Here is a 27,525-nt window from a genome sequence, read left to right on the forward strand (position 1 = left end):
GAATGAAGTTGTGCTCATTAGATAGTTTTGCCTTTCACGAAAGCTGCAACATTCATTTTCTACTGCGTTTAAAGTAAGGAAAAATGATGTGCTCCACTCCCACTAGGAGCTTGCCAAGTGGGAACGTATCTCAAAGAGACAGGATTATAAAACAAGTCAAATGTGATCTTATCTTTGACAGTCGAGGTTACGAAATACTTTTTAAAAACTATCTTGGCTAGGAACTCTGGCTTGCACATTCTGGATGAGTTCTTGTGCTGTCAATGTTAGCAGCAGATTGTTTGTGTCCATTTATTGGCCCCAAACAGGCAAATCACTTTGAAAAATGTGTTTTTGTTAATTTAGCTGGTAGATCTGTTCTCATTATGCAATAAAAGCAGAAATGTCTTCAGTGACCAAACTTACTGCAATCGTTTTTGTTAGCCATGTAAGGGTCTGATCCGGCACAGTTTAAGTTTGCAGTATTTGCTTTTTCCCCCAAAGTGAAAGTCTATGATCTGAAATAGTTTGGATCTGATGGCATTTTTCAAGGTTAAAACATATCACTGTGAAGTTATTTTTGATAAATTTCTGAATCTAGAATATCCAATTCTAAAGTAAAATGAGACTGTCTCAAACAGCAGTGTAATATGCATGAATTAACAGGAAAATAGATTTCTCTGGAGCAATTGGAGTGATTTCCTCCTTACTGCTACTATGGCATTAATCACAGTTGAACACTGAAAGTTTGATAAACTTGTTCTACTGGAGAGGGGAGCCTTGTGGTGGGGGGAGAAGCCTGACTGCTTCTTTTTCTGTATTTTGCAATGCAGTCCTAACCCGTTAGGCCAGTACAAGTCACTTGTACCAACTTTAGAGTCAGGAAGGCCAACAAAAGGAGTAGCGATGGCCTCCCTGCACAGGATCCAGGCCCGGCGGGTACGTTTGCGTTGACTGAGCTTGGCAAAAGCAGGGATCTGGGGGAGGGCATGGGGAGGGCAGGGAGGAGGCATTTCGGGGTGTGGGGAGGGTGGGCGACAAGCATTCCTGGGGACGGGCAGGTGGGGAGTAGGAGGTGGGGCCAGAATCTTGGGGTTATGCCAGATCCCGATCCTGGGTGGTGCAGAGCAGCCTCTGGCTGCTCCCATTCTACTCAGATTTGCACCACCTCCTGAGGTGGCTCGGATCCAAGTAAACCCATTGAGGCCAGTGCAGCGCAACATGGGGTAAGGGGAAAGTTTTCCCCTTGCTTTGGGTTGCACTGATTCTGGTCCCAAACTTGCACTGGATGCAGCACAGGCCTGCCGGCCTACCTGCTCCAGTGCAAGTTAGGATTGTGCCCCCAGTTACTTCAGCCAGTCACTTGGTCAGAAAACCAGGAGGTGTGGTCAGATGGTTGAGCTGCTGGTACTGCCTGAAGAGCTAAGCAAGAGAATCTGTGGTCATGCTTCAGGATGGGAGACAGAATGCCAAGCTGTGACAAGCTGTTCTGTCTGCTGTGGTAAGAGGAGTAGCTAATGAGCTGATCACCACAGTGAGAGTGCAGGGGAATATGCGAAGGCAGGCCAGCAAGAATGGAAACAACCGTGAGGACCTGTCCAGGCTTATGATTTCTGATTCCTGCTAAACCTTGATGGCACATAGGCAGAAGAGATAAGCACACTGTGAAGGCTACATCTGGAAACTGTGAATGGTAAAAAGCCCGTTGAAAATGGTGGCTTAGACCAGCCTGCCTACGTAAACCACCTTGTATTTCTGTAAAAAAACAAACAGAAAAAGGTGGTATATAAATACCTATGTATGTAATATACACACTCAAAGAAAGTACACATTTTATACACTATTGCTTTCCCAGGTTGGGGGGGGGGGGAATGAACACATTGAATCAAATCCTCTGTTGACAAAACTATTTTTATATGTTAGTAATATAATACAATTTTTTTTACTTGTTTCACATTACTCCTTTTTTCATTAATTCCTAATGGAATCCTTTGCAACTGTTAAGTGGTGTCATTTCTCTCAAGATGGCATTCATATATTTCTGGCACTGAAAAAATTTAAAAGTACACTTGCTGTTATAAATATGTGCAACAGTGGTAAAAAAAAGTTTGGTATATTACAGCTTAGATAGAAGATTTTCCTACAGCTTACTAGAGCAATAAGAAATAAGGTATAAAAATATTTTTTCCATCTTAAAAGCTTTCTGTTTAGATTCTAGTTCTGCATTAAAAAAAAAGCAAACCAACATTGCAGCTATTTTTTCCCCTCCATTTTAATTGTTCTCACCAAGATGCTAGAAACATCTTGTTTGCAGTGCAGGTTTGCAGTGCAGGATGAAGTAATTTAACCAGTTGTTCCACTGGGCTGAACTGCAGAGGTAAGGTTACTTAAACCTCAACATGATGTAAGTGGCTATCAAATATCAGGTAAGTGAAGATAAGTGAAATCTCTAAAATAAATGCAACAAGACATCCAGTAATAAAGAATTTGACTCCTACATGCTTACATGGAAAAATAATATATGTATATATTACCAAAAAAAGGAATAGTTGGTGTCTAAACCAAATTCAAATAAAGAATCTTACATAATTCACCTGGCACAGAAATTACATCAACTAGCAATACTTTCAGCTAAAAAGGACCCAGGCTGCTCACTCTTCCAGAAGCAACCTGATATGTTTAAATCAGCAGGTCAAGTGTTGTGTGTATGTTTTAGCATGTAGATCATCTATTTCACCTGTCACGATCTGCACAGCAAGCAACTGTTAAATGCACAGCAACAGCATACAAAGTGGGCCACTTTGCTTTCCATTTGACCTGGATTAGGAAACCTGCCTTATGGAAAAGCCCTAAAATAGTCTTTCAAGGGAACCAAAAATTCCTTAATCGCAGCTGCTGGACGCTGTGTGAAAATTCTGTTTCTGCAGATGTTCTTTGCCAACGAAAACAAATCCATGTTCACAGAAGAAGCAGAATATTTGCTGGAGAGGAAAACAAACCAAAACAACACACAATTTGTTCCAAGTACACAAATTCAAACAAGTCGAAACAAGTTCAAGTAAACATTCATAGATATAGCTGTATTTCTCTTTTTCCTTTTGATGCATCAATCAAGGTATAATCAGGTTTGAATCTGAATGTATGTAAATTCTTTTTCTGTTCTGCACATTGGCCTCTCTCCCTTTGCCTTGGGAGATCTTATCATGGGTTGGCGTTGATAATACTTACCAAATCATTGCCTCGTCTCTGTGATCATTAGAAAGGGGACTGAGAATAAAACTACCAATATTATTATGCCATTGTACAAATCAGTTGTAAGGCCACATCTGGAGTACTGTGTCCAGTTCTGGTTGTCACATCTCAGAAAGGATATAGTGGAACTGGAAAAGGTGCAGAAGAGAGCAACCAAAATGATTGGTGGCCTGGGGCACCCCCCTTACAACATTCAGGGCTCTTCAGTCTAGAAAGAAGGTTCTGAGAGGAGACATGAATGAGACACATAAAATTATACATGGGATGGATACATGGGATAGAAGGAAGTTCTTTGCCCTCTCACACAATACCAGAACCAGGGAACATCCACTAAAATGGACTGCTGGAAGAGTTAGAACAGACAAAAGGAAATATTTCTTTACCAGGTGCATAATTAATCTGTGGAACTCCTTGCCACAGGATTTTGTTATGGCAGCTGGTCTGGATGCCTTTCAAAGGGGACTGGACAGATTTATGGAGGAAAAGTCAATCGCAGGTTACAAGCTACAGTATATGCGACCTCTGGATTTTAGAAGCAGCCTTTATCTGAATACCAGGTGCAAGGGAATGGCAACAGAATGCAGGTAGCTTGTTGTGTGCTCCCTGAAGCGTCTGGTGGGCCACTTTGACATACAGGAAGCTGGATAGATTGGCCTTTGGCCTGATCCACCAGGGCTTATATTCTTATCAAAACCATGAATAGAGGCTGGTTCAGTAAATATTGTTCCAACCAGCTCATAGTCTTATTGTATCGTTCTTACCTGTATGCAATCAACTGTGTTTGCTTTTTGACAATGGCTCATAGAGGAATGGGGTTGGGTGGGCAATAATCATTATAAAAGAGTATAATCAGAGCTGGAAGTTGGCTGAAGAACCAGCAGGAGAGAGAAGTGGGAGCTATACATCAGATAGGGAAGGAGGGAACAACCAATTGTTGGTAGCTGGGAGAATGTGATACACTTCTGAGAAAACATATATCTGGGTCATGTCATAGGGAAAGGCATTGTGGGAATATATGGTGTAGCATTAAGTGCAAAGTGGAATTACCATCTTAATTTACTTCCATTGGCTTGTGCATGTACAATGCCTCAACAGCATTAAAGGCCACTAGTGTGGAAGTAACCCAGATTAAATGGCACATGACCTCAGAATGCTGTCTTTGAAGAAGGCCACCAAGATCAATCTTGGACTGCCTTTGACGGTATGGTCAAAGCCTGATTCTTTACGAGAAGCCAGAGAGGTTTTGGGTTCGTGCACCCTAAACTCTGATTAATTTGGCAGAAGAAAGCATGTAGCCATTTTTAACCTCAAACTGAAAGACAGTTGAGAGACCACAGAAAGTTAAAGGCCTCCGGATTTTCAAATGTTGAAATCAAACTTCTGGGAAATACACACAAAGTTTGCCGCGGCTCAAAAAGAGGATGACACCCCATGGCAAACTTTCCTGAAAAACAAGCCATTTACCTGTTAACAGATGGAATATTGCTCCACATGTGTACTGCATTCTGGATTTTGCCATCGCATTCCTTGTACCTCAGAGCCAGTACCCCTTCCATCTTTTAAGAAAGAAATTGGAACATAATATAGCTCAATAGAACTACATCTTCCAACACAATGCCAATAAGGTCTGCAGATAGCAAAAAGTTGTAAGTAAACATCTCAATGACAGGAGACTTTAATGGGCACTACAGTTTGCTCTTCCTATGTAGTAGATGGGTGCATTTTGACAGCCAAGGACTAATGTCGTAACGGGCAGCCTAATGCTGTGTAACTTCCCTACGTAACTGCAGTTGTGCCACTGGGGTGCACACTGTACCCTGCGGGAATAGTTTCAGGCTCCAGAAGTCTCCTGTGGGTAAGGGAACCATTTGATCCTTTGCCCGGGAGTAAGCCTTCCCCACCCGACTGGGTCTATTCAGACCTGCACCAGCTATACAGCTAAAATATTTTCCCCTACCCTTCCATAAGCCTCACGATTCACAATCGTGCTCTGGCCTCTCTGGCAGCATTCCAGAAGCATGTGGTTTCACATGCTGTTGGAGCACTATTTGCAAATACTCCTTCCAGCAGCTCATATTGGGTTGCTAAGAAAGTGTGACTGAAATAACTGCAGTTTTCTCCCTTGTTTACCTTACTCCCATTTCCCACCTCCGCCTCACTTGTGTTGATATCTTGATTCTGAGCCCCTCAGGCAGGGACCTCTCATTCTTTCTCAAGCACCTGTAAATGAATGGCACTAAACAAGCACTAAACAAAACAGTTTGTGTCACTGAGACAATACTTTGTCTTTGTTCGCTCCCTGGATCATTGGTTTTGTACCAGTAGACCGTGACAAATACAGAGAGGAAAGGCAGTCAGATCAACTCCTGCTGGTTTTAGATTCATGGTTTAGATTTTTAGATAATATTTTGAAATGGTTTGTGTGCTTTGCATTCTCAGAAAGAGGTTTGTAAAGGTTGTTTTTGGATAGGTTTGTACGTTAACTAACCTATGTCCCAGCTACTTCTTCATTATGAATTTCCACATCCCATCACAAAATAATTCATCTTATACAGAATATGAAATGGAATCTGTACACTGATGGTAATAGTTAGAATCTGTCTTATACCGTACCGAGCCACCGGCACTGCAAAATAGTTTTATCTACCCCAGTGGTTTTCAATCATGGGGTCATGACTCCAAAGAGGTCACAAAGCCTCAGTTGTGGGGTTGCAACAACTTACAGGAATGAAAAAGGTTGAACAACACAGGACTAGAGCACCACCAGATAAAGAGGGAGGCATCGGGTGTACCCTTCAGGTACCAGGAGATTGTGTCCCTGTCCTGCTCAGGTTCTTAGCAATTGTGTTAAATAGCATTCACTAGTGTCAGGCTTTATGGTAACTTCTCTGCTTGCTCTAATAAGATTACTGGTTCTCTCCAAATCTCCTTGGTTATAGTGAACAGTGTTGGGAGGGCTTTACCGGGGTGGGGAGCAAGCGTAATCGGGACGGGTCGGCGGATATGATCCCAGGAGGCAGGTGGAATCGGTGGTGGGGTTCCCAATCTCACACTTTCTTTATTGGAGTTGTGGCACACAAACAGTTGAAGACCACAAATCTACACTGACTGGCAGTGGTTCTTCAGGGGTTCAGGTGGGGATCTTTCCCATCCTTACCTGGAGGTGCTAGGGATTGAACCTGGGGCCTTCTGGTAGGCACAGCATATACTCTACCACCCCTAGGCACTGCTCCACTAGGCACTCTAGACACTCTGTTGCAACTGCAAATTGCTCCACTAAAACTCTGTACCAAATTTCAAGTTCATAAACAGAGAAAAGAAAACAATCTACTCTCATGAACATCTTGAAAACATTATGTTTTGCGGTTTACCTCAAGAAACCTAGAGGCTGTATCTCTGATCTCTTCATCTAGAACCAAATTGTCGATAAACATCCAGAACATTGCTGGGGGTTTCCCATACTGAAGGATGCGATAAAATTCATAAAAAAATCTCGCTTGCAAGGGGGGGGGGAAGAAAACAGGACATCAGGAAAGCACGTAGGTCTGTAGTTCTTTAAATACACGCAAAGCAAAACACTGAAACATCTCTCTCTGAAGAGTACACTTGCTCAAGACCATACAAAGCTTGTAGTGGAACAGATTTTTCTGCTTTTTTAATCAGCCATCTAATTTGGTTTGGCAAGTTTTTCATTTCTCCATCCGCATCATTCACATGTTTAATCTGTGTCAGAGTACCAAATCTTAACTACATTTGTAGTAATTCCCATGTGTGGAATGGGAAGCTAGACCACCCACCATTCTGCTCCAAGACCCGTTCACTCATGCAGAAGCTTCCAGAGGCCCAGGCATCCCCTTCTTCAGCTACTAGGAGTGGCAATCAGGGCAGCTCAGAGATCAGCCTCTCAGACCTCTCAGCTCAGCTATCAACATAACAAGCTAGGTGGCAACTTAACCTGTGCCTGCAATATAACTGGTACATGTCCATGTTGCTCTGTGTAGGCGGATCTGGCCCAGGATGGGGGCTTGCACATAGAATGCACCACCACTGCAGATCCTGCTCTCTCCCAGGCCCGATCTGCCCACCCCACCCCATTCTAGGAACAGCTGCTTTCATGGCTGGCAACTCTTTGCTTCAAATGTTATTGTACACCTTACCGGAGGGATGACTGTATCCAACAGGTGGAGTTGACCCAAAAATAAAATCAAAAGGTCCCAATTCTTCAATCTAATAAGTAAAAAGAACAACACAATTTCAGAATTTGGGGTTCAGAAGAGCATTATTCATATGTTGCATAGAATCCTTTGAATGTAAAGCGCATGATGATCACTTCCCAGTCACTGAATAAGCCTGAACCTGCTGCTAAGTTAAGTCTATCCACCTTGTTACTAACTCTTCTAGTTCAAGATCAGGTTTTTGTGATCAAGTGTGTAACTGATAAATTGCGAGGCTGGCCTGTCTGTGAAGCTTGCTGAAAAGCTCCTGTTGAGCTGGGGGGGAGCAGTGAATGGATGAGAGATGCACTTTGTGTCTGCCCACTGCCTCCCTCCAGCTTGCTGCTCATTGAGCAGCTTCAGCCAGCTCTCCGATCCTATTCCCACTCACTAAGAGTGAACTAGATGAGTGCTTCTGGAGAAAGAAAAGGGAGAAAAACACAATGTCATGTCACTGCTGCTCAGCTGCATAGCAAACCAGCTAGGTAGGCAGGAAGAAGCAGAGCCTGCCTGCTCTACTTTGTCCTGTTTATTTTAAACCGGACCAGTATGGAGGAAAGGAGGCTGTCCTGGGGCAGCCGATAAGAGAGTGGGATGGGAGGGGCAGGATTATCACACTCCGGCTCTACCTGCCTACCTGACTGCTTTGTCAAGCAACTGGATGGCCAAGGCTGAGGAAGCACTCCTTGCTTTAGAAGGCCACACAGCTTTTGCTGGGCCTGCAACTTAGTTGTCCAATTAAGCATAACCAGCATAAGAACATAAGAACATAAGAACAGCCCCACTGGATCAGGCCATAGGCCCATCTAGTCCAGCTTCCTGTATCTCACAGCGGCCCACCAAATGCCCCAGGGAGCACACCAGATAACAAGAGACCTCATCCTGGTGCTCTCCCCTACATCTGGCATTCTGACTTAACCCATTCCTAAAATCAGGAGGTTTCGCATACACATCATGGCTTGTACCCCATAATGGATTTTTCCTCCAGAAACTCGTCCAATCCCCTTTTAAAGGCGTCTAGGCTAGACGCCAGCACCACATCCTGTGGCAAGGAGTTCCACAGACCGACCACGCGCTGAGTAAAGAAATATTTTCTTTTGTCTGTCCTAACCCGCCCAACACTCAATTTTAGTGGATGTCCCCTGGTTCTGGTATTATGTGAGAGTGTAAAGAGCATCTCCCTATCCACTCTGTCCATCCCCTGCATAATTTTGTATGTCTCAATCATGTCCCCCCTCAAGCGTCTCTTTTCTAGGCTGAAGAGGCCCAAACGCCGTAGCCTTTCCTCATAAGGAAGGTGCCCCAGCCCCGTAATCATCTTAGTCGCTCTCTTTTGCACCTTTTCCATTTCCACTATGTCTTTTTTGAGATGCGGCGACCAGAACCGGACACAATACTCCAGGTGTGGCCTTACCATAGATTTGTACAACGGCATTATAATACTAACCGTTTTGTTCTCAATACCCTTCCTAATGATCCCAAGCATAGAATTGGCCTTCTTCACTGCCGCCGCACATTGGGTCGACACTTTCATCGACCTGTCCACCACCACCCCAAGATCTCTCTCCTGATCTGTCACAGACAGCTCAGAACCCATCAGCCTATATCTAAAGTTTTGATTTTTTGCCCCAATGTGCATGACTTTACACTTACTGACATTGAAGCGCATCTGCCATTTTGCTGCCCATTCTGCCAGTCTGAAGAGATCCTTCTGGAGCTCCTCACAATCACTTCTGGTCTTTACCACTCGGAAAAGTTTGGTGTCATCTGCAAACTTAGCCACTTCACTGCTCAACCCTGTCTCCAGGTCATTTATGAAGAGGTTGAAAAGCACCAGTCCCAGGACAGATCCTTGGGGCACACCGCTTTTCACCTCTCTCCATTGTGAAAATTGCCCATTGACACCCACTCTCTGCTTCCTGGCCTCCAACCAATTCTCAATCCAGGAGAGGACCTGTCCTCTAATTCCCTGACTGTGGAGTTTTTTCAGTAGCCTTTGGTGAGGGACCGTGTCAAACGCCTTCTGAAAGTCCAGATATATAAGCATTAAAGCATTAAAGCATTAATTAAAGCATTTAATTTAATTTAATGATTTAAGCATTAAACTTAAATCACTGTGTCAGATTTCTTGCACCTTGCATACTACACACACACACACAGTGGGCACATCACCAGGCAAGAGGGGCAGCCTGAGGGCCAGCCCTGCTTGTAACAGCTTTTTGGTACTGTAACCCCCTCCATGGAACTTAAAGTCAGAAACAATTATCTGGAAATGTATAAGGATTGCTTATACAGTACTTAGACTCCCTACTTTGGCCCACTTTTGTCCATGGAAAGGCTATCATTTAACTTCAGTGGTCAGCAGCCATTTCAATAGACAAAGGCTATTGCTGATTTTGGTGGATCTGAAAAAGTGGAATAAGTATCTGAATCCTCCAGCAGCAGCTCTTAATGTATGATGTGGGGTTGCTTTGCTAAGATTGCTCCACAAATCTTTGTGGCTGAAGCAACATCCAGTACACCTCCTTCGTCAAGAAGAACGTAGAGTTGGCAGTATTTGCAAGTCATCTGTTCAAATAAATTAGGATGCTGATTTGCTCTAAATCTCCATTTAAAAAAATTTTGTTTACTGAAGTTTTAACCACAAAGAACAAAGAGGAAAAACCAGAACAAGAGAAAAAATAAACAAACCCCAAACCACTTGTGAGTATCTATTACTAAGAACAGCCAGGGACACAGCTGGAAAGAAAGCAGGAAATACTTTTATACAAATTAGATTTGGGCCACAACCCTAACCAACTTTCCAGCACTGACATAAGGACAATGCAACTCCAAGGTAAGGGAACAAACATTGCCCTACCTTGAGAAGGCCTCTGTGAGTGCCCCCCAACTGCAGGATGCAGCACACACCCCACTGGCACAGCTATGCCAGTGCTAGTAAGTTGGTTAGGATTGCCCCTTAGACTTTCTCTAGAACAAAACTTAAGTCCTGCTGCATCAGGCCAAGGGTCTATCCCAGGGGTATCAAACATAAGGCCTGGAGGCCAGGTGTGTCCCGTGGAAGCGCTTTATCCAGCTCTCAGACTCTCCGAGCAACACCACCAGCTGCTCTCAGCTGCTAAGCTATGCTGAGGGGTCACAGCTGAAAGTGCAGCCCACATGATAATTGGGCTCTCTCATACCTTGAAAGGAAGATCAAACTTTGCATATTTTCTCTTCTATTTGTAGCTAATGAGTTCCTAGGTGAGAAAAAGTACTTTTTTTTGTCATGACCTGCTTAATAACATTACTTCCTGCTTAATTATAACACTTCTGGCCCTAAACAGGCATCATGAATGCTATATGGCATTGGCATAGCTAGAGGGGGGGCGGCGCACTAAGTTTTGCAGGGAGCCTCCCTGCAGCATGCAAGTGGCTCCTCCTGCCTCCCCTTCATTCGCCTCCATTTCCCCTCCCCACCCACATGGCTCCAAAGGGGAGGGGAGGAGTAGCTTGCACACTGTGGTGAGACTAAACAGAGGCGAATGGCTCCCAAGGGAAGGGGGAGGAGCTGCTTGCACGCTGCAGGGAAGCTCCCTGCAAAACTTAGTGCGCCGCCCCCTCTAGCTACGCCAGTGCTATACGGCCCTCTGCATGAAATGAGTTTGACACCCATGCTCTATCCAGTCCAGCATCCTGTTTCCCACAATGGCCCAGCAACTTCTGGGAAATTCAAAAGCCAGAAAGAATGGCACACTTCTCTCCCACAATTGGCTTTCTGGCGTTTGCAGAAATACCCCTGCAACACCCCTGCAATTGGTATTCAGCTGCCACTAGGTGTAGCAGATAATCATCATGACAAGTAGCCACTGCTGGACCTGTCCTCCATGAATTTGTCAAGTCCCCTTGTGGGGCTCTCACAGCTCCTGACCTCAGACCCCAAGACAGGTCAACTTTCTGGTCAGTATTTCACTGCTTACCAGGGCCCCACTTGCTGTGAGGCCTTGAGGGAGTAGGGAAGCTTCCCTTCTGGGTCCTCAACTCTGGTCACCTATTGCTATGCCAGAGCATAGTGCAAGCAGAGTCAAGGCAGCTCTTTAAACATAGCTAGGTTTATTTACAAGGACTAAATAGTCACTTCGGTAGCAATATTCCTCTCAGTTCCACCATGAGATCCAGCAGCAATGCAGCTCTGTGGTTTAATTTTTCCCTTTGAACTCCAGCTCCCCACACAGAATGGCTAGGAGCATCTTTCCCATAAGCTGCAGGGTCACGTGGCCAGAATTTTGGCAATAATGTGTCATCATCAGGCAGATGCGACACAACATAAACAGAAGAAGGGGTTCACACACAGGTGTGGACAATTTGGAGGGAATATAGGCTAGGAATGTGTTCTTATGTACACTTTAGGACTGCTTAACTTGTCCCCCCTTTAGTTCTTTTGAAGGAAATTTTAAAGAAAGTGGCTTTTCCTGCTCTTTTTTAACTTAAGGGTTTTGGAGGGAAACTCATAGCTGTATTTCTGACAATTCTTTCACTTTACCCATGACACTCCTTTCCCAAGCCATCACCACATCTTATGTCAATGACTTCCACAGATGATTTATGTACTATATGAAGAGGTACTGTTGCACTCTGGATGTTCAAGTATGTGTATCTGGCTATGTCAGAAATGCAGTTCTCAAATCACCAGGAGCACTGCAGAAAGATGACAAAGGCTTTGTATATGTTGTCACATTCATTGTACACCTAGCAGTGTAGGTACCTTGCACAGGAACAGGAAATGGGGAAGAGGCAAGATGACTCAGAAAGCCATTTCTTTTGATACCATGGGAAAGTTCCTTTTCAGACCAGCCCAGCCCACAGGACTCCCTAGCTTGCTTAAAATCTTAGCAGGGCGGCCTGTCTCTTTCCTGTGAATTCATAAAGTGCTTTCTATTCTTTATCACTTGCTGGACCTGAACTCCTTCTCATAGAAGGGATAATATCTGCTATGTTTCTAGGAGGGACTTCCCCCCTGGGCTTAGGAATTGGCATCCAAACACCCTTACAACATTTAATTTTGGTTCTAACACTTTGAATCTAAAGATAAGGTGCTTCTGTTGGATCTGGAGAGCAGACAAGAAGCCAGTGAAGAGATTTAAGGAGGGTCATGCTGTGACTGAGAGATGAATGATCTTAGTAGCATAATGGCGGATGGGGGTGAGGGAACTAAGAGGAGTCAACAGCAGACCGGCAAGGAGAAGGCTGCAGCAGTCAAGACAAAATAATGAAATTATTCAGCCTTTTTTTCTAGTCATTGAAGTAGCGGTTACAATATGTGTTATGTTCCTACTTCAGATGTTCATGCAAGCAGACCATTACAAACATCTGCACCAGCTCTTTGACATCCAGAGGCCTCCTCACACAACAAAGATTTTCGGTGAAGAGGGAATGACTGCTACATTGACATGTAGTATAGATAGTGTCCAAATTCCTAAAACAGGATGCCACATACCTAAAGTATATGGACTACAATTCATGAAACCTTATGCTGAAATAGATGTGTTAATCTTTAAGGTACCATAAGATGCTGTGTTATTTGTACTGGTGCCTGTTTAATTTTTCTGTTGAAATTAAAGAAGACAATTCTATATCTCCCAGTGTGCACCTCAAGCAACTTGCCTAATTTTGAAGAAATCATTATCGCTCATATTTTATACCTTATCCTTACACCAAGGAGCTCAGAGCAGTGTTCATGGTTTAATCTCATGAGGTAGATTACGTTGAGAGATGGATTGATTACAGTAATTAGGTTGATTACTATTGAGAGATGGTGCTTTTGCGACAACAAGCACTGGTAGAACATGCGTTCTGTTGGCACTATTAGGCAACAGGATTGGGTCATCGTTTTTCTTAGTAAAAAGAACGAATTCTTATTTTGTTCATTTTTTTCAAGTATGTGTAAACAGTTATTATTATGAACTCAGCAGTCACTTATGCCAGTTAATGAGCTACCCAAAATTTTAAAAAACCCCAAATCATATATTGTTTCTGTTATCAGATAGGTGCCAAGAGACTAAAAACCACAAGGAACATGATTCACCCCAAATGAGCCATGACTATATCCCATCAAAATCAGTCATGTTCTCTCTTGCTTTTCATGGGAGAGATTCATTTTGTGTAGAGGTAAAATAGCAATCACAAAAGATTAAAAGCTCAGAAGTCTAGCATATGCAAAAATAATATTTTAAAAAGGGTGGTCCCCATGAGATTAGTATTAACAGATGGATCCACAGACCTGTGAAGTTTAAAAAAACAAACACTGTCATTGGTGTAATCCAAAACAGTTAACAAACTCAGGTCCCATTTAAACAAATAGCATGAAAAGTACACCTGACTCTGTGCCAGACTGCACTTCAGTGACTATTACAAAGCCATTCAAGCCTGTCACCAATCACTTAATCTTGATCCCTAATTGCCCCAGTCCATCACATAATGAGGTGTGCAGAAACCTACGGACATCAGTGGGCTTAAGCAGATGCCTATATTGGATTGCAGCATTTTTTGCAATTTTATTTTGCAAATAGTAATTTATGCTAGAAATTTTTTCCTCAGATTTGGCATAGAAATATGTGTTTTCTTATCCTGAATGAAATACAGGTGTGTGTCACTTAGAGACATTCCAACCAATGACAGAATGCATATATGATGGTCTTGTTGTTGGTGAATTGGTTTACTCTTCTTTACTAACTGGTTACATTTGTGTTGGTGGTGGAGGTCCTAGAGGCCTCTTCCAGGATTATGCTGGTTCTAATTCAGGCTCTACCAGCCTCTGCGGGCTTCAGAAAGGCCCACAGAAGCCTCTGAAAGCTACTTCCAGTTTTCAGAAGCAAACTGGGAGTTTCTGAATGGAAGCAGCTTTTAGAGCAGGGGTGCTCAATAGGTGGATCGTGATCTACTGGTAGATTGCGAGGCAAAATGAGTAGATCGCGGAGTGCCGACCCCCCCTTCAGGCGCCTCTGGAAGGAAATGCCGGGAGTAAGGCCCATTGTACTCAATGGGGCTTACTCCCAGGTAAGTGTGGCTAGGATTGCAGCCTCACAGCCTAATCCTAGGCATGCCTACTCAGGAGTAAGACCTGTTCTACTCAGTGGGGCTCAAGGTACACCCACATACATTGTCCACATAAATGTTATATGTTATGATGGCGCGAACATTGTAAAAAAACTCTGGTAGATCTCCGGGCCTTGCTGGGTTTCAAAGTAGCTCTCGAGCCAAAAAAGTGTGAGCACCCCTGTTTTAGAGGTTTTTGTAAGCCATTCTGAGGTCTGCAGAGGCCAATAGAGCCTGGATTAGAGCTGGCACCACCCTGGAAAAGGTTTCTGGGACCTGCACCACCAGTACAAAGGTAAGAATTTGCTTAACAACTGCTTCACTTAACAACAGAGTTCAGAGAGTATATCTCTGTTATTAAGCGACACATACTTGAATAATCAACAATGTTTTCAACAACCCTGTAGCTTCTCTAGTATATTCAAAGCCATTCTTTGCTTGAAAGCAAATTTGTTTTGGGGTGCAGTAGCATGCAAACACATTAGGAGTAGAAAGAATATTTGATACAATGTGAAGTTATACAAAGTTATCTCAGTGAAATGTACTTACATGTTTTCTTCCGATATTTGTAACGTTTTCCAGATATTTTAATCTACCATTGCCCATGCTTTTCCCTAGAAACCCAAAGCTCTTCAGTTCTGGAGAATGGAAAGGAAGAAAGCAGAACTACATTAATAATGCCAGAGAGTGTTGAACAATATTGATGCAATGTGTGTATGTCTTGACAAGCTGCAAGAGCTTGCAGGCACTGCTTGTGACTTACCTTGGGTAATATCATCAAATAGGGAAAGCACATGGATTGATTTTCGTTCACTGGGACACAGTGGCTGATAGATCCAAAGATGGTTCTGAAAAAAGTTGAAATTTTTTTAACAAGTAATTTTTTTTTTGCTGATATCCAAATGAGTCCAGTAATAGTAACAATTACATGTCATACCAAAAGCTCTCCAAAAAGCTCTCCAAAAAGCATACCAAAAGCTAGTACCAATGCAGTTGTACTACAAAGGCACACACTACATTCTATAGTGGGGGGGACAATAATTGGACAGCCATAAGAGGTAGGTGAAAACATTTTGCACTTACCTCCTGGTAGGCTGCCTAATCGGCAATGGGTCTCTTGGGACCCTATTTTGGCGGAATACATCTGAGGAGAGGAAAGGAGCAGGGAGATTTTAAAAGAAGGGGATAAGATTCTGTGGATGTTATTGCCACTAGATCCACCCCTGCCCTAGTGACAAGGGAAGGAGGAGGATGGATCAGGCCGGGGGGAGGGGGTTCAGCACTGGTGGTATGTGCTGCATCATCACCCCCATCCTGGGGCTGAGATTCCTTTACAGATCAACTTGGTGATTGAGCTGGTGCAGGTCCGAGTTGACCCATTGTAGCTGCTGGGGCACCCAGAGGGAAGGTAACAAATGCCCAAAGATCTCCAGCAGCCAAAAATCTCCTGCAGGATACAGCTATAGAGTAAACCGTGCTGGCGCAGCTGCATTGCCACACACAGACTTAGTTAGGATTGGTCTGTCAGGCTGCAACCCAATGCACATTTACCTGGGAGAAAATCCTACTGAACTCAGTGGGACTTACCTCTTAGTAAACATGCAGAGGCCTACACGATTAGTAATATATAACTGATTCAGTCAAACTCTAAGGATACAGTGTAAACCAGGGGTGTCAAATATAAGGCCTGTGGGCTGGATATGGCCCTCGGAAGCTCTTTGCCAGCCCATGCGATGATTGGACTCTTCCAGAGCTGCCCTTTCAATAGTGCCACTTCTCTGGAAGGGAGAAATGAAAGGAGGCCTCAGGAATTCTACAGGGGAAGGGGGAGACCAAGAGGAGTGAGAGAGGGAGATGCTGCCAACAGCCTGGGAGGGTCCAGGTATTACGCAGGCCACCTTTATAGCAACACTGCTCCTGCTGAGGCATCACTTTTCATAAGAACATAAGAAGAGCCCCGATGGATCATGCCTAAGGCCCATCTAGTCCAGCTTCCTGTATCTCACAGCGGCCCACCAAATGCCCCAGGGAGCACACAAGACAACAGACACAATCTGTGCCCTGGTGCCCTCCACTGCATCTGGCAATCAGAAGCAGCATAACTCTAAAACCAGGAGCTTTCACATACCTACCATGACTTGTAACCCATGATGATCTTCTCCAGAAATTTGTCCAATCCCCTCTTAAAAGCATTTAGGCAAGATGTCATCACTACTTCCTATGGCAAGGAGTTCCACAGACTAATTACATGCTGGGTAAAGAAATATTTTCTTCTATCTGTCCTAACTCTCCCAACACTCAACTTTAGTAGATGTCCCCTGGTTCTGGTGCTATGTGAAAGGGAGAAGAGCGTCTCTCTCTATCAACTCTATCCATCCCCTGCATAATTTTGTATGTCTCGATCATGTCCCCTCTCAGATGCCTCTTTTCTAGACTGAAAAGCCCCAAATGCGGTAGCCTCTCCTCATAAGTGAGGTGTCCCAGCCCAGTAATCATTCTCAGACTACCTCTCAGCTGCTGAGCTGAGAAATGACACCTCAGCAGAAGTGGCACTGCTGAAAGCATGGCCCATATGATAATTGGGCTCACCCATCTCTTGAAAATATGACCAAGATTTAAGCATTTTCTCTTTGGTTATAAGCAGCTAGTGAGTTCCTACATGAGAACAAAGAGCTTATTTCTGGCCTTCATCTGCTTAATCATGTCACTTCCTCCTTAATGACATCACATCAGGCTCTCAGCAGGTGCCATGAATGTTTTTTGGCCCACAGTATGAAATGGGTTTGACACCCATGTTATGAAAAGTTTGCTTCCCTTGTATTATTATATCCTCCCTTTAGTTGAGTGATGAGCTGCTTGAACATTCCAGTCAAGGCTCTGAAACAGCTGAACATGGTATCGTGATTAAATCCCATGGACAGTGATGGGAATTAGTTAGTGATGACTTAACATACCAAAATATAGAAAACTCCAGGAAATATATCATGTAAACAAGCTATATTAAGAATTCTAAAGTGTGGGAAGTTTTGAGCCTCTGCAACTGTATTTTTGAACTGATTTAAACATGAATAATTTGCTAGAGCAGCTATTCCCAAACTCCTCTGAGGGAATTGGGAATCCTGGGAGTTGGTGCAGTGGTGTGGCTCCAACACATAGCCATCGTGGCATCAGGGGGTCCCAGGGGCATTTTATCATACCAGAGGGGGAGGGGTCCTGAAGCCTCCTTTAGGGTCACAGTCCCCTCTGTGAGCTTCTGCGTGGCTGCCGTAAACTCTGATAGCCAATTGGAGCTCACTTTTGGTCTGCAATTGCAAATCTTTGGTTCCCAGGTCTAGCCTTTTAAATGAGTATCTGAATCATCAAAGCTTCCAATTTAAGGTTTGGAGAAGGCAAACTATTATATATTTGATATACAGTCCTAATTCCTAGGGGTAATTGAGTCTTCAGGATTAGTGGTGATGGAAGAAAATACATTAGTGTTTCTCAACATTTGTCCCCTGCTGTACCACTGAGCATTGTCCTCCTCCTATTGGAAGTACCACAGGAAATAACTGGTGGTGATGTCATCACCAATTACTTCTGGATTGGAACACCAGATGCAATGTAACACTCAGGGTGGAGGGGCTCAGGGTGGACGGGAGCACTTTTCTAAGCACACACTGAAGCCCTGCCTGCCAAACCGAGCCTCCTACCACTGCTTGTCGCATTGCATTGTTGGTTTCGCTGCCAGGCAGCAGGGGTCTGGAGTTCCCATGGGTACAACCAGATACCACCTCAAGTTCCACCAATGGTACTGAGTACTACTGGTTGAGAAATGCTGAAATACATAGGTGTCACTTTTGCAAATGACTGTGCCACATATTGTAGCTGAGAGAGCTTTTCTGCCACCTACTGGAAACAAAGAATGTATTTTAAATTAAGGTTGATTTTTTAAAACTATAATCTTTTATCTTCAGCTAGTAGCAGAGATGGGAAACATTGACTGCCTCGTTCAACTTAAATGGGAAAGCAAGAAAGCTGGAAAGCAAGATATTTGAGGATGTAGAATCTTATTCCGTGCAGTAGATCCTGATAGAAAATCATGCAGTTAATGCAGGTATAAGCAAAACCCTTTGAACATCTGCAAATATCAGTGAAACGGCCCCTTACAGACTCCCGGTCATAGAAGTGTTTCAGTTCTGCGCGCCACCTTGTCTTCCGCTTCAATAATCCATGCGTGTCCAATGATGCACACATAAAACATACCCAGGGGTTTGTTTCTTCAACTTCCTTGGCAGTGCCAGGACCGATAAGCATGTCTAGACATTCTTTGCAAAAACATCTGAATAAATTAAAGATGAATCATATTTCAGTTTCCAAAATGTTACAGTGGATGCAAATATTCTCTGCTATGTTATAAAATACCCTACTCTGTGCAACTTTGTATATTATGCAATAAGGGCGGGGGAGTGGGGAAGCTTCTGATATAACTCCTGAAGCAGGCCCTCATGAATTCCTCTCTTGGAGAGATGCACATGTCCAACTGTGGGAAAAGCGCGCACATTTCAATGCAGGAAGAGATCTGAGTTTCTGCTTTAGATGTTATCCAGAATTACGAAAAAAAGCAGCAGCAGTAGTAATGTCATTTGTGAGCAGTGTGCTTTTCAAAGAATTGGAAGACACACCCTTTGTGCTTCCTTTCCTATTACATCTCTGAAATATCTATATATTCCCTTGGGAAGGACTCCCTTAGGCATTTCTACTCAGAAGTAAGTCCCGTTGTACTCAACAAGGCTTACTCCCAGGAAATCTTGTATAAGACTGTAGTCCCAGTCAAGCAAAACTGAGGGAGATTAAAAGTTTGAATCCAAATCTTAGTGTGCAGTAAGAACAGCAATGAGCCTGTGAATTGCTGAATGATCCTATCAGCCTTGGTTCACCTAGACCTGGGGCATCAGCAGTATTTTGATTTATTGCATTATATTTTTCTTTGATTCCACTAGGAGCTGCTTTGAGTGCATCCTTGTAGGAAGGCAACTTCCTACAGTCACCCCAGCACTGCAGTCACCCCAGCAGTGTCTGTTCTAGTGGCTGTCTGCTGGTATTCATTTGCATCTTTTTAGATTGTGAGCCCTTTTGGGACAGGGAGCCATTTAGTTATTTGATTTTTCTCCGTAAACCGCTTTGTGAACTTTTAGTTGAAAAGCGGTATATAAATACTGTTAATAATAATAATAATAATAATAATAATAATAATAATAATAATAATAATAATAATAATAATTTGAAAATATCAGTATCAAAAACTTGCTTCCTAGCACCCCCTGAGGCAGTTGTACAAGATTGTCTGTGTAAGATTGTCTGGGTCCCCAGAGGCATTAACCGGGTGGCAGTAATCACAAAGTGAACTAGAAAATTGTGTTCCTAATGCAGAAGATCTTGCCATATGCACCACCAATTCAAGTGCAGGAGGTTGATAGAGCTGTCAATAGACACATTTTACTTCTGCTTTTCAGCTGGGCCATATTGCAGTGTAGAATGGATTCTGAGCCTCGTACAGCAATATTTCTTCGCGCCCAGCCTCAACCTTGCTAATATCTAGAATTCACACTTGAAGCATTGGAGTTTGATACCGGTTACCTATGGCATGTTGGCTCATCACACATCACAAGAGATTCACCCCAGCAGCAGATTGCACAGTCAGCCTGTGCACCATCTCTGTCACACAGGAAGAATCTCTCCAAAAACTTTTCCTTTCAAAAAACAGAAAATGGTAGTTCTTTACTAATAATACTTAATGCTATTTAATATTTTCATATTAAATTTGATTATATTTAAATAATAATTTTAAAATACTAGTTATTTAAAATGCTAAGCATTATTTTAATATTTTTCTTTTTATATAAAATTTTTATATAAAAACTGTATATTTTTATATTATATATTTTATATAAATACTTCTGTTATATAACATTTTTATATAAAATCTAAAAATAATAGTTAATAGTTAACATTTTATTATTAACAATAGTTAATAGTCATTTACAATAGTTAACAGTTAATGTTTCAAGTGTTCAAAGCATATAACAGTTTCTAAGTTATTCTTACAACTATCTTTTAAAGTAGGCTATTTTTATTAACCTCATATTACAGATGGGGGACTGAGACTGAAAGCAGACTAAAGTCATTTCTAGTGAAATCACACTTGAGGTTAGATTTGATCCAGGGACTTCCAGGTGCACACTCTTAACCACTTGCTGTAGCAACTCAGAGAGGAGCAACAATACTTGATTAAATGGGATTAGGGACAGCCCATCCACAAGGTCAAGTCAAGCAATGTTGTTGATAGGCTTACTGGATTGAAAATGTAAACATTCAAGCTTCTAGCAATGCTTAGACAGGCTCCTGGCAGCCTGAATGCTTGAAAAAACAAAACAAAACAAAACCTAATTTACACTAACAGGAAGTTAACTGCCAAAAGCCTTACTTTCCTTCCACCAGTGTCAGCACAGAGTTATTAGCAGGGCTTTCCTGAACAATGAAGAACTTGCTGCACCTAGGCCCCCATAATGGTGATAAGGAACCATCAGTGGCTTAATGTGGCCAATTTGCAAGACACTTTGCTGATAAAATTGCTTGTATCTGGTCCAGTTTAGACTCCACTTCGAGAGTAGTCCATGATGTTTCTAGGTGATCTTGTTGACCTATCTTGATGTATACCTTCCAGTTTATTCAGCCTGAAGAGGCAGAGAAGCTGCTCGGAGTGTGAAACTGACCAGCTACACTTTGGCCTGCTCCTAAAGGACTGCATTCTTTCACATGAGCCTGCCCCATACACTGCATCTGTTTCCACCACTGACTGAGGGAAAAATGCAGGGCAGGGCTCTTTTGGTGGTGGCTCCCTAGCTATGGAATTCCCTCTGCAGTGAGGCCCAGCTGACACCTTAGGTGTTTTAATTTTGTCTGGCTTTCGTTTGATTACTCTGCTTTTTTTGGTTTTATTTCATTCGTGCCACTTGCCCACTTCTATTTGTTATATTTTATATGGCTTCTTTGTTGTGTTTGCTATGCTGTTTTCTTTGGTTGTTTAAAATGTTTTTATTGAAATTACAAGCCACCTTGGTGACCTCAAGGTAGAGAAGAGGCCTATACATTGTTAAAACAAATAAATAATCAACGTGATTTAGCCTGTTAGATGCTCACTGTGCAAGGGGCACACATTCCTCCGTGAAACAAAGGGTGCTGAGTGTGGACCTCCAGGCTTCCACAGCATATGCAGATTTCTGCCACAACACAAAAGCATTTCATCAAATGCAGGACCTTACACAATATCTAATTTAATGTACAGCACGGTGTCCCAAAGATTCCTGTAGTTTTAACATTTTCTCTTTTATTAATGTCTCAGACATTAAACAATAAAATGTGTACTATTAAGAATACATCAGATGTATAAAAAAGCATTTAATGTAGATCCAGGGAATGTTCTCTTTTCATGAAGCTAACTTTTCTCCACACTGATTGCCTTAAGCATTGGAAGAAAGTGCTATGTCAGGTTTATAAAATAGCTTTTTTTAAAAAAATTAATTGTATTTAAAGTTTTGATGATAGAAAGAAGAATTTTAGAGTTTAGTCATTAAGAAGAATTCTAAGAAGTGCTTCTTCACAGTAAACTTGATACAATGATGCCCCAGGGCAGAGAACTGTATGCACAGCGGCACTGGACCTAGTGCTGGGCCAATGGGGCAAATGCCCCTTGGTGCTGAGCCTGTGCAACTCCAGGATCATGAGGGAAGCATTCGGAGGCTTCCTACGTGATTGGAAACAGTACTTCTGGGAAAGCCTTAGAACACTTTCCTAGTTGGTCCTAGAGTCATGTGAGGCTCTGTGCGCTGGGTAAGTATGGGGGGGCAGCACCACACAGGGGGCATCATGGACCTTTGCCACAGGTGCGGCGCAGGGTAAGTCCAATGCGGGGGTCTGGGGAGCCGTGGAGAGGGCAGGGAGGAGGCATTTTGGGGTGGGGGCCAGGCTTGTAGTGGGACAAGGAGCGGGAGGCAGGGCCAGGATCCGGCACTTATGCCAGATCCTAGCCCCATTCCTGGGCAGCCTGAACCAGCCCCGGGCTGCTTGGATTTGTGCCACCAATTTAGGTGGCATGGATCCGAGTAGCTCCATTGGGGCTGCTGCAGTGTTACCCAGGATAAGGGGAAATATTTCCCCTTGCCCCGAGCTGGCCTGAAGTCAGCCCCAAACTTGCGCTGAATACAGTGCAGACCTGCTGGCCTGCCTGTTCCAACGCAAGTGAGGACTGCACTGCCGGATGATTAATCGTATCACTTTTAAGCGTTCAGCAGATTATAATCTGCACATATTTACAAATCTATAAAATCATAATTCTGAACAAAATAAGACAATTGCTTTTAGATGATGCAAAGATAATTGATGCAACGATAACTCCATTCTAACCCAGGAGAGGGGAAATGACACCTTTTGATGTAAGTTTCTGTTGATTATTTTTCAAAATCTGCTGCCCAGCTAGTTGGGGCACCTTTTTGATCAATTCAAAAGTTTTAGTAAATTCATCTAACTCTAAAAGTGACAGTCTTAATAACAGGTTGCTGTAGTAGTGAAAGCAAAACTCGTAACTGGAGCAAGAAATACTCATATCTCACCTTCAATATTCCTTTCTTTATGGATTACTTCATCTGTGATGTTTGCTCGAAAAAAAAAAGAATCCGGACGTTTTTCAGATGCAAGATCTAAACAAGTCCATAAACCCAATATATTGACGGCTAATGTTCAATTTCTTTTATAATATTCTGCTAATGCTGACATTATTCACACATAGCACCAGTTGGGTTCAAGAGTTCTTTTCAGTGGGCTAGTTCAGATGATACTAACCAAATCGACCCTATTTTGTGTATTTGCACTATGCATGCTCTGTTAGCATGCAGCCTTCCCTCACTTTTGGTTCCATCCACGATTAAGTGAAAAGGCCTATGGTGGTGGTGGTTGGCAACCTTCAGTCTCGAAAGACTATGGTATAAGCCTACAGCACCTGGTATTCCCAAGCAGTCTCCCATCCAAGTACTAACCAGGCCTGACTCTGATCAGACGAGTGCCAAGAAATAGATGGAGTGTGCATACTAATTGCACACATACCCTAGGAGCATATGAGGAGCAGGCAGAAGAAGGGGCCCAAGGCTGGGTAGAAACAGTCTCTCCAAGTATGATACATCCTTATCTGAGGAGGGATGGGAATAATACCTGCCTTACAGACACTTAAGTACTTCCTTGGAATTTATTATTGCAGTTCTTATGTACAGCTCACCAGACACTGGGGGCTGAATTTGGTTGGCAACCTTCAGTTTCAAAAGTCTATGGTATAAGCCTACAGCACCCGGTATTCCCAGGCAGTCTCCCATCCAAGTACTAACCAGGCCTGACACTGCTTAGCTGACGAGATCAGACGAGATCGGGCATGTGCAGGGTAACAGTTGAAATCTGTTAAATATCACTTCCTTCCCAAAGACCAAGGATATTCACAAATATTTTTGTAATATGTGTGCTAAAATTATTGTTATTTATTTCTTTATATAAAGCTACTCAAGAAACCTGTTTCAGTGAAACTGCAGTACTTAACAAAACAAAATCCATAAATGTTATCTCAGGACTGGTTCACATAATCCTTCGACATGCAGGCTCCACAGGTAGTGGAGTCTGGGGGTGAGTTTCTGGCTCTAGTTCTATAAGTGGCAGAAGGCCAGGATGAGCCTGGGGAAGGTTATACACTCCAGCATCTCTTGCTAAAAGAGGAGTGTGTGTGTGTGTGTGTGTAAAAAAGTCAATGGTTACTGCCTGTAGCAATCACAATCTATAGTCAAACAGAACAAATCTTTGGATATATTGCCGCCAGTCAAAAGGAGAAGGTACATTTAATTCCTCCTAAAAATAAGATTACCTCTGTTTGATGGAATACTTTCTTCCAAAGAGCTCACAGAGATCACATCCAGACTATGGTTCCCCACTGATGCACCTGGGCATGTATATGAGTGAGTGGAGAAAGAGACAAAGAAAGAAAGAAAAAAGAGAATGAGAAATAAGAACATGAACCCTTCATTTTTGCTATAGATCCAGGAATAGACCTGCCATCTGAACTGGGGCAAATCTGCTGTCCTTGCTAGTATTCACCCTCCCAAATAAATTACATGAAATCCAACCTTGCACTCACATTAAAGTATGAATTCCCCACCACCATCATAGTGTGTACCCCACCATGGTTGCTGTGTCTCCCTTCTTCCACCCAGCCTCTTAGGAAAGCAGCTGGGCAGGCAAAGAGAAGGTGGGGGGTCAAGTGATCCTTCCCCTGACTTGACCTTCAGCTCCTGTGCTGCCTCCTTTTCCCAGGAGGTCCTGCTTGAAACACTTCAGCACTGACAGCACCAAAGCTGAAGAAAAGGGGATGAGGCAGGTCTCACAGGGCCACATCCTTCCCCTCTTTGCCCACCAGGGTGCTTTCCTAAGTGAGGGGGAGGAGGAGGAAGACGTTGGAGAGGGGATGGCATTGGCAGCTTCTTCGCCTTTTTTTTCTCCTCTGGCAGTGCCGGAAGAGGAGATGGGCTGCTGCCACACAGTCTTCTCCCACTCACACCCAGCTAGCAGGGAGTGGATTGGAGAGCCAATTAAAGTGGCTCAGTAATAAGCAGTGGCCAGGGAGGGGTGGCAGGCAGATATCCCAGTTCACTGCTCCCCTTCGACTCACTGCTCCAAGTCAGCACTTCCGTCAGCTTCATGGCTAGGCTGGCCCTGTATAATTTGTTGTATGGCAAAATTGCAACAAGCAGCTATGTCTCGGCACAGGCCCGCAGCTTGGAATGCTGGGGTGGAAGGAGTCCAAGAAGACTTATTCTGTTCCAGATACTCTCTGCCAAAGAGCTCACAGAGGTCACTTGATCCAAGCTATGATGCAGTTGCCAACATAATGTTTACATTTTTCTAGGAAAACACTATTACCTGTGTTTAGTCTTAGGGAAGTTGTAGAAGGGGCTCCTTCAGTAGTCCTGATAGATATGATATCAGAAGAATTTCGACCTCTGAAGGACAGACCTGAGAAAATGGCAAATGCACATATATCAGGACATTATGTGAAGGAATGTCCCCTGGGGGCTGGGGATAGGAATAGGCCTGGAAGGCAGCTCATCTGAGAGAAGGAAAACTCTGATCCCAAACCTCCACTGCCTTGTGGCTACATCCAGTTATGGAAAAGGCTTCAGGAGTCAACCTCGAGGCAAAATCCGGAACTGAAGTCCCCGAGGCAGTTCGTGGCTGAACCCAGTCACGTTCTGGCAACTCCTGTGACGCCGCTGGAACCAACCGTATTGGCCTCTGTCTTTCCACTGGACCATTTCAGCAATGTGGAGAGGGGGGATTTGCTGCATGGGTAACAGCCTTTCCTCCATATCTACTCTGGACCACTCTTTTCTTTGCATAAGAAGCAAAGCAGCTGCCTGCAACTTCCTGTTGTTTAGGTAGAGCTGGGGGGGGGGGATGATAGTGACATAAAAGCATAGAGATAGACATGACCAGAGTGATGCACTGTTGAAACTCAGTAAAAAGACTGGATCTGCTCTGGACCTGCTGTCAGGGTGTGGGCTGGCACCCCTTCAAGGTGTGGCACCCTTAGCTATGCCACTGGGTGTTTCCATCACACTAGCAATGTCTCTTCACAAGACAGAAGCTTTTGAGGGAGGCTGACTCGGCAACAAGGAGTGAAGGTAGCGTCACACTGGGGCTTTCCACATCAAAAGGCCCTGTTTTCCATACACATACACAAATAGGAGCAAAGCACCATAGCTACTTTTGGGCAATTCAGGCTGCATGCTGAAACTTGCCATGGTCCAGAAAAGGTGGTGGAGGACTCTGCTTTTAAGAGGAGGTCTTATAAGCCTCATTACTGTATTTGCTTGGAGAACTGATCATAAGTGGGCCCAATCCTAACCAATTTTCCAGTGCTGATGCAGCTGTGCCAATGGGGCGTGCACTGCATCCTGCAATTGGGGGGGGGGGCAGTCACAGAGGCCTCCTCAAGGTAAGGGAATGTGTGTTCCCTTATCTTGGGGCTGCATTGTGGCTCCATCGGTGCTGGAAAGTTGGCTAGGACTGGGCCCTCAGTCCCTGGTTGGCCTGTAACATCTGGGAAGAACCTCCTGATCCTCCTGAGATGTTCCTTGCTAGCGAACAGCCCCTTGATGCACACCTGCAGCTGGCGAGGAGCCTCCTGCACGGAGAAGGTGATGTGCAGTGCAGACCAAACTTATGGCACCCTACAGAACCGGCCCAATTGTGGCACAGTTCTAGAACTGCTCTGGTGGTCAAGGGTAGTTGAATTTCTCAAATCAGTGTCCCGTCCCCCCCATGTGCTCCATGCAGCTTGACTAAGAAGCAGTCCCATTGCCTTCAACAGGCTTTGCGCCAAGGGTGCCTGTAGATAAGAAGTGCCACTGATAAGAAGTGTTCACTGGTGGAGCCCTGGCAGCGATACTGTCATTCTGGGGTCTGGATGGTGCCGGTGCCCGAGTGGCACCAGATCCGAGGGGCCGTGGGTGGCTTCCTCGCTCCTTCTGGGCACCTACTGGCTTGGGTCCCTCTCACCCACCTCCTGCTGCCTCCGGCGGGCTGGAGATCTCCTCTGCGTCGCTGTCGGAGTCCAGCACAATGACAGCCTGCTGGTCCCCAGCCATGAATGCGGAGGCTGAAGAGCAGCTGCGGGGCAGAGACCCAAGTGGCGAGGTGCGGGGGCGTGGCCGCGGGTCTCTCGCTTCGCCGGCGCTTCCTCGTGCAAACCAGACTGCGGGAGTGCGTGGAAACGGAGCGGGAGGAGATCGGGCGCAGGCAGCAGCCCTGCTCCTCTCCCAGCACCGTCAGAGAGGGCACCGCCAGCCCCTCCCCACCCTCCTCCCTTTGGTAGGCAAAGAGAGGCCGAATGTGGCCACGTGGAGCCTGCCCCCCATCCCCTGGGCTTCAGCTT

The 27,525-nt window shown here is 44.1% G+C and overlaps 1 protein-coding gene across 1 annotated transcript; it reads right to left on the bottom strand.

The window, feature by feature from the left end:
• Positions 1–6,584: 6,584 nt before the first annotated feature.
• Positions 6,585–27,238, bottom strand: DNMT3L (DNA methyltransferase 3 like). The gene is made up of 10 exons (XM_066621304.1): positions 27,154–27,238; positions 25,512–25,604; positions 24,460–24,534; positions 21,702–21,781; positions 20,139–20,251; positions 18,669–18,840; positions 15,283–15,367; positions 15,069–15,157; positions 7,389–7,458; positions 6,585–6,727 (listed from the first exon to the last, which is right to left on the bottom strand). Exons 1-10 carry the CDS (start codon positions 27,236–27,238, stop codon positions 6,585–6,587), a joined length of 1,005 nt encoding a protein of 334 aa, XP_066477401.1.
• Between the last annotated feature and the right edge of the window lie 287 nt (positions 27,239–27,525).

Source organism: Tiliqua scincoides, chromosome 3, assembly GCF_035046505.1.
Source record: "Tiliqua scincoides isolate rTilSci1 chromosome 3, rTilSci1.hap2, whole genome shotgun sequence".
Taxonomy (NCBI): Eukaryota; Metazoa; Chordata; class Lepidosauria; order Squamata; family Scincidae; genus Tiliqua; species Tiliqua scincoides.

Bases quoted from the DNA above. Each gene is read 5' to 3' on its own strand.
- DNMT3L (XM_066621304.1), bottom strand. From the start codon at position 27,238: ATGGCTGGGGACCAGCAGGCTGTCATTGTGCTGGACTCCGACAGCGAC. The intron at 20,252-21,701 runs GTGAGCATCTAA...GTTTTTTGAAAG, and splicing joins GAATGTGTGCCCCTTGCACA to GAAAAGTTTTTGGAGAGATT. The intron at 15,368-18,668 runs GTAAGGGGCCGT...AACTTTTTTCAG, and splicing joins ACTTCTATGACCGGGAGTCT to AACCATCTTTGGATCTATCA.